Source organism: Frankliniella occidentalis, unplaced genomic scaffold (assembly GCF_000697945.3).
Source record: "Frankliniella occidentalis isolate FOCC.00 unplaced genomic scaffold, Focc_3.1 Scaffold2, whole genome shotgun sequence".
Taxonomy (NCBI): Eukaryota; Metazoa; Arthropoda; class Insecta; order Thysanoptera; family Thripidae; genus Frankliniella; species Frankliniella occidentalis.
In genome coordinates, this window is record NW_026267132.1 from 2,239,837 (window position 1) to 2,246,121 (window position 6,285).

A 6,285-nucleotide genomic window follows, 5' to 3' on the forward strand; every position below is an offset into this window, starting at 1 on the left:
CATGCGCCCGCGGGGAGGGGGTTGCCCAGGACCGCGGCGCGCGCTGCCATTGGCCGCGATCGCGACGCTCCGCGGTGGTGGGGGGCGGCCGGGCGTCGCGCGCGCCCGTGGTGGGGGGGACGCCGTCGGCTGGGCCGGGCTGGCGGCCCGAGCTGTCCTGAGCCACCGGACTAACTGGGGGGCTTTCGAGGACTTAAAACAAGTAAACCAAACGGTCGTAACAGTGACTGTTCGGGATTCCATTTCAAAACCGCTCTAAGCGCACATTAAGGCCTTCCGCGTCTTGCCGCCGGCCTGTCGTCACTTTTTGTTTTCATTCCTCGTGTTCGTGTTTGTGTGTGTCCGCGCCGGTGCCGCGCTCCCGCCCGCGTGTGATCGTGTCCGCGCCGGCCGAGCCGTCCGAAGAGCCGCGCGCGAGCGTGACATAGACTGTGCAAAGTGCCCCGACACCGAAGGACTTGGATAACCACGGCGGCCGTTCTCCGCCGCGACCAGCGGTAAGGACCGAAAGGAAACACGCGCGCGCGCGTGCAGTTGCACTCGCCGAGCGCGCGTAGTCTGCTCGTGCGTCGTCTGCTGGGCGCGCCCGCGTGGCTGGACATATCGTGCTTGTGTGTGTGGGTGTGTGCGTGTGCATCCCATTCCTTGTGCTTGGGCCTCAGCCTCGGATACAAGTGAGCAGAACATTACTTCGTGTATGTGGACCAAGTCTCCCAAGTGTGTGTGACGTCCCAATGCGGGCAGGAAAATAGATTAAAACTGTGACGACGTTGTGATGCAGGTGTGCAGTGTTGTGACCGTTGTGTCCTGCGTTCAATTATCGTTGTTGTGGAGGGACTAGCGCATAAGCAAAGATATTCCCGTAGCATCTTCAGTCGCTCGGTGGACACCAAATGTGAGACATTCTACCTGTCGTTTCCTAGACCAAAGCATTTTGTGCGCGGGAAAGCTAGGTCACGCGGAGAGCTCGCTTGTAGTTTGTTGTCATTGGACTGGCCGGTATGTGTGTGACAACAGCATTGTCATGAGCAGCTTGCATTTACCGCACAATTTTTGAATCAGCCACGAGCTGTTGTAAAGACTTGACACTATGGATTTTGAAGAGCAAGGAGACAACCGGCAAGGCGTTTCATTGTATGCACGCGCGCGCGCTCCAGAAAAGAGCAAGTGTGCCTAAGCTAAATACTACAACCAGAGAGATAAAAAGAGTCAGCGTAATTTTGTGACACTGTTTGGATGTGTACGTATTCGGATCTAGCCGTACAAATATTTCCCAGGCTGGTGTTTCGTATGTGTGTCTGATAAAGGCGGAGTGATGTCACGGGCGTGGATGCAGAGCGCCCCGTGCCGCGCGCCGGCGCCGAGCCGACGACGGGAAAGTGACAGCGCGATCGTAGCCAGCGGCTTTAAGGGATTACCGTCGATAATCGTATAGGAATTAGTGCCAGATTAACTGGAAGTTCGAGTGGCCATCTAATCTCGATTTTGTCTGTTTGCTCCCGCTTGCCCGGCTGGCACTATTTTTTAAAAGTTTTTCATCACGCGACGTCCCCTGAACGAAACAGTAACAGCGATTTAAATTAAATTCTTTGTTTAATCCTGGGTTCATTTATTCACTTTTGTATTTGAACACCTCCCTCCTAAAAATGTCGGTCCAGAGTGTTTTAAAATTAAGATTTCGAGGTGAGATAATTTTCAAGTCAACATAATTAGATTTTTTTTTCCGGAATGAGTGAAAAGATACTTGCTTTGATTTTCGTAAAGATAGTGTGTCATCGAAGTGGCATTGAATGTCAATTACGTTAAACCAGCCCCAATGTACGCCCGAACTATGACAGTCCTAATGGGAATATTTATTGCTCGATATCGCACCCATCCAGCGCAAATTATTAATATACACAAAAATGAATACCATAATTTTTCCTGTTAATTGCGTGTAAGGTTTGGGCGGCGCCGTTTTAAAGGGTGATGTTGTACCAAAAGAAAGAGAAAGGAAAAATAGAAAATAAAGAAAATGTGGTTCAGGTGGATCGAAATGACTTTGCTCGCGGTAGTGTTGGAACCTCTCCGACCAGGTCAGGTGCCAATCAAACTCGATAGTCGTGGCGCCCCGCCGGCGCCTGGGCGGCCTGGGCCCGCGTGCGCTGGGCTGGCGCCACGCCGCGGTGGTAATCTGGGCCCCGGCCGCCCCGGCGCAGGGCTGCCGCTCGAGTGGAGGCGCCTGGCGTCCTGGCCTGTGGGCCTCTGGGCCTGGCCAGGGTGGCACTGTCGGCCTCTGGTCAGCAGCCGAGGGGTCCGCAAGTACGGTCTGCCGGTGTACACATGTGGTGGGCTTCCTAGTTTTCCCAGGTTTTCCTAAGGTTTTCCCGGTCTTCCCAACTTTTTCTTGGTTTTCCCAATATCTTTGTTTTCTGTGATTTTCTAAAGGCTTCCTCCAGTTTTCTGCGGTTTTTTCGAATTTTCATCGGTCTTCCCTTACATTTTCTGGTCTTCCTTGCAATTTCTAGGTCTTTCCTAAAATTTCTCCGGTCTTCCCTTATATTTTTCGGTTTTCCGTCACATTTGTGGCCTACGATTTTATTGGTCTTCTTCGGTTTTCTTTAGTCTTCCTGGTGGTCTTCCCGGTCTTCCCAGTTTTCCGGGCGGCCAGTGTACGCGCTCGAACCTAGTTGCGGACCCCTCGTCAGCAGCTGCAGCTGTGCTAACGCGGCGTGGCCTATGGCCTGGCCTGCGGTTTGCGCCCCGGCCGCGCCCACGACTGTGCGGCCGGCCCCGGCGCGGGCTCCGGCTCCGAGTGAGCGAGGTGATGTCACTTTGGAGTTTAATGAGACTTTGTTTTTTGTTTGCGTCTCTCTACATAGACAGACTGGATTTTGCTACATGACATCAGAAGAAATAAGACCATGTCAGTACAGGGTGCGGGTGATCTATGCGCCGTCCCTCTTGGCCCTCTTGGTGTTTCTGGTTATACTGAGGTACTGGAATCTTACGTGCTGACGAATTGCATACTCGCACGAGACCGGAAGGCACATCCATGGTGGACGACGGTATAGGCAAGCTTGCCCGCCCGCCTAAATCCGGTTCACTATGACAGAAAAAAAGGGCAGCACAGATATGGATCTTGATTAAATTTATCTGTTTTTGTTCCACCTGGCTTACACTTTTCTGGAGAAATTTCATTTTTTGAAAATGAAGGTGTGATTTTGTCTTGTTGACACGTTTTTCTGTATTGCCCCCACCCCAGTGTTTTGTCGAACCTTCAAGGCTTGTATTCTAACGAACTCCCCTGATGTGTGTCGCCAGGAACCAGGCCGGGCCCGCAGGCCTCGGTGAAGGCCGCGCCGTAAAACCGGCGACATCGTGAGGCCCAGGAGTTCGCCGGCCGCCACCCTGGAGGATGTGGTGAGCGCCTGTGTGGCCCCCGTGGCCCCCGTGTCCTCGCTGTACCCCGGGTCCGGGCTGGGCTCGGGCCTCGGGCTGTCGGGCCACGGCCCGCACGGCCCGCACGCCTCCAGCCCCACCACGTTCAAGGTGGAGGCCCCGGACCCGTACAGCCCCTTCGCGTCGCCGCGCATCAGCGTCAAGCAGTGGGGGCTGGGGGGCGGCGGTGGCGGTGGCGGCGGGCTCGGCGGCGACGTCACCAAGCTGAGCCCCCGCCAAGACATGGAGCCCCTCGACCTGCAGGACCTCGTGTCGGGGGTCTCGGCCTCGCCGACGGCGCACCCCGTCTCCGCCGACAGCCCGCACTCGCACGCGCACCTGGCCTCCCTGGCGCCGCCCTCGGCCTCGGGCCAGGGCGGCCAGGACCAGCTCCTGCACCACCAGCACCATCAGCAGCAGCACCAGCACCACCAGCACCACCACCAGCAGCACCACCACCAGCAGCACGACTACCACTGTCCACCGCTGCTGCCGCACGAACCCCTCGAGAAGCTCAAGTGTGAGTACCAACCAGACGCCCGGAGAGAAATTAATATTATCACCGGTTTGCACCGGCCCCTCCGGCCCCTCCGGCTCGCATTTATCGCCCCTATTTACATTGTGTTTGTGATCTGGTGCGAGGTTTTCTCGGAACAGTCCACCCGGATAAGCCCCCAGACCCCACCCGCCGGGCAAACAGCTTGACGGGGCGGCGGCGCGCCGGCACCGCCTCTGGATACGGACTCTGGCGGCTGCTACCTCTGGCATAAGCCTCTGGAGGCCGCCACCACCTCTGTTGTGCTACTTTTGCACATTGCACCGTAACTGGAGAGGTGTATGTAGGTACTAATGCTTGTCGTTTCGTGAACCCGCAAGGCTGATGCAGGGCACAGAGCAAGGAGAGAAAAGGAAACTTGTTGTCATAATGACACTCTTAAAAATTATGTAAGCTGTAAAAGAGACCATACGGTCCAGTGAGTTCTGAGCGGCAAGTTTTGCCAACCCATCATTTTTGGTTGTGACCACAATGGTCATTGTTGGCCACCCTTAACTTGACCACATCATGTCGTTTTCAGCTTTACATTTTTCTTGGGTTTGCCGGGGATGATGATGGTTAGGCGCGAGAGAGCTGGATATGTTTTGTGATCCCTTCCGCTGTCCTGCCCGGCTGCAACACGTGCGTCGTGACGCGGGGCTGTGCAGTGCGTGACATTCGCTTCATTTCGCAGCGCCGGAAGGCATCGCCGCCCCCGCGGCGCGCCTCCGTGCGCCTCCGTATCCGTGCGGTGCGGCGTGTTTTCTGCTCCTTCCCCTTGCTCCTGAGCTGGCCGCCACGCCACGCCCTGGGAAGTCATTCGTTAGGAGGTGCTGACTGATGGGGGATGGGGTGCCCCGGCCCCAGGTCGGACCCGCAGGCTGGGCCCACAAGGCGGTCGTGCCGACCTTTGACACGGCACACTCGGGACAGATTCCCCCTCCCTCGGGTGGTGTTCCGCGCGGCAGCTCGGCGGCACCCAACCCTTCTCCTCCCACTATTTTATTTTTTTCCGGCCCGCCGCCCCTGCGGTGCCCTGCGGCTCCCCTTCCGACTTTTATTCTATTTTACGAGCGACCTCTCGCCGCCTCGTCTCCCTCAAGGCTAATTTCAGCCATTATGCCCATACCACACTGGCGCGCGGAAGGGAGAGTGAGAGAGAAAGAGATGAAGAAATGTGTTTTTCTTGGCAAATGGACCGCGTCGCCCCACCGCCTAGGCCGCCCCGGCCCCCGGCTGCTGCGACCGGTGCACTCCTTAGCGGTGAGAGCGAGCCCTGCTGCAGGGCGGGCTGCAGGGCTGCAGGGCGGGCTGAAGGGTGGGCTGCAGGGCGGGCTGCAGGGAGGGCTGCAGGGCGGGCTGAAAGGCGGGCTGCAGGGCGGGCTGCAGGGCGGCGGCGGCAGGGCAAGCAGCGATGATGTGCAGGTTCATTAGTACTATTAGTGACTAGTACATCGTGCTGCAAGGCAGGCTGCAATGGAGGCTGGAATTCAGACTGCAAGGCAGGCTGCAAGGCACTCTGAAAGGCAGGCTGCCCTGAAGGCGGTGCACAATCCGATCTGCTTTGCGTCGGAAACGTAAACAACGCACTGATATCAGTAGTACCGTAGCAACAAGTGGCGCGGGCATATGAGAAACTGTTGTGTCTTTGACCCTCTCGCCTTTAGAGGGCTGTCAAAGAGTGAGGGACGTCGGCCGAGCCTCATACAGGGGTGAGGATCGAGACAGACAGACAGACAGACGGACGGGGGGACGGAAAGAGAGAGAGAGAACGGTCGAGACAGGCGAGTCATCCGCCGTCTGTCGCGGACACGTCGCGGACACGTCAAACGTCAGCCGCCTCTGATGGGCGTGGCGCGGCGAGGCTGCGGCAATAGCTGGGCTGATCAAGGCGGCGCCTCAAAGCAAGCGGACCGAAAGTTGCGTTCAGCCGAGTGCAGGAGGAGCGATACCCTCCCTTCTCTCTCTCTCCCAGACAGGCCGCTCAATTTTCCGCAAAACTGCGCAATGTCCATCAAGGCCATTGTCATGTCTTGATAGCCCCGCCGCTGGGGGGTCGCGCTGCTGGGCGGTGGGAGTCACCACCACCACCACCACCCCGCGCTGCAACAACACAACTAGTGTCCGACGCGTCCGCCGCCGAGCGGTGACAGTGAGCCGTATGCATGCTGTGCAGGCCACTCTCAAAATGTTTGTGTTGTTCCTCTCGGAGGGCGTGGCGCGGCGCGGCGCGGGCCGGACCTCCCAACCTCCCCGCGACGCTCACGAACAGCGCGCGTCTGGGTCTTGTCCGCGGCCCGGCGGCACGCGCCCACCCCCGCGGGGATGCC

General features: G+C 57.8%; 1 protein-coding gene across 1 annotated transcript in view; it reads left to right on the forward strand.

Annotated features, from left to right (window-relative positions):
* Positions 1 to 149: 149 nt before the first annotated feature.
* LOC113215843 (pituitary homeobox homolog Ptx1) overlaps positions 150 to 6,285 on the forward strand; it is a gene marked incomplete in the record, with an annotated part of 35,850 nt that continues 29,714 nt past the window's right edge. The window contains 3 exon segments of the mRNA XM_052264129.1: positions 150 to 497; positions 2,605 to 2,803; positions 3,304 to 3,940. Of these exon segments, the coding sequence (XP_052120089.1) occupies positions 3,664 to 3,940 (277 nt within the window).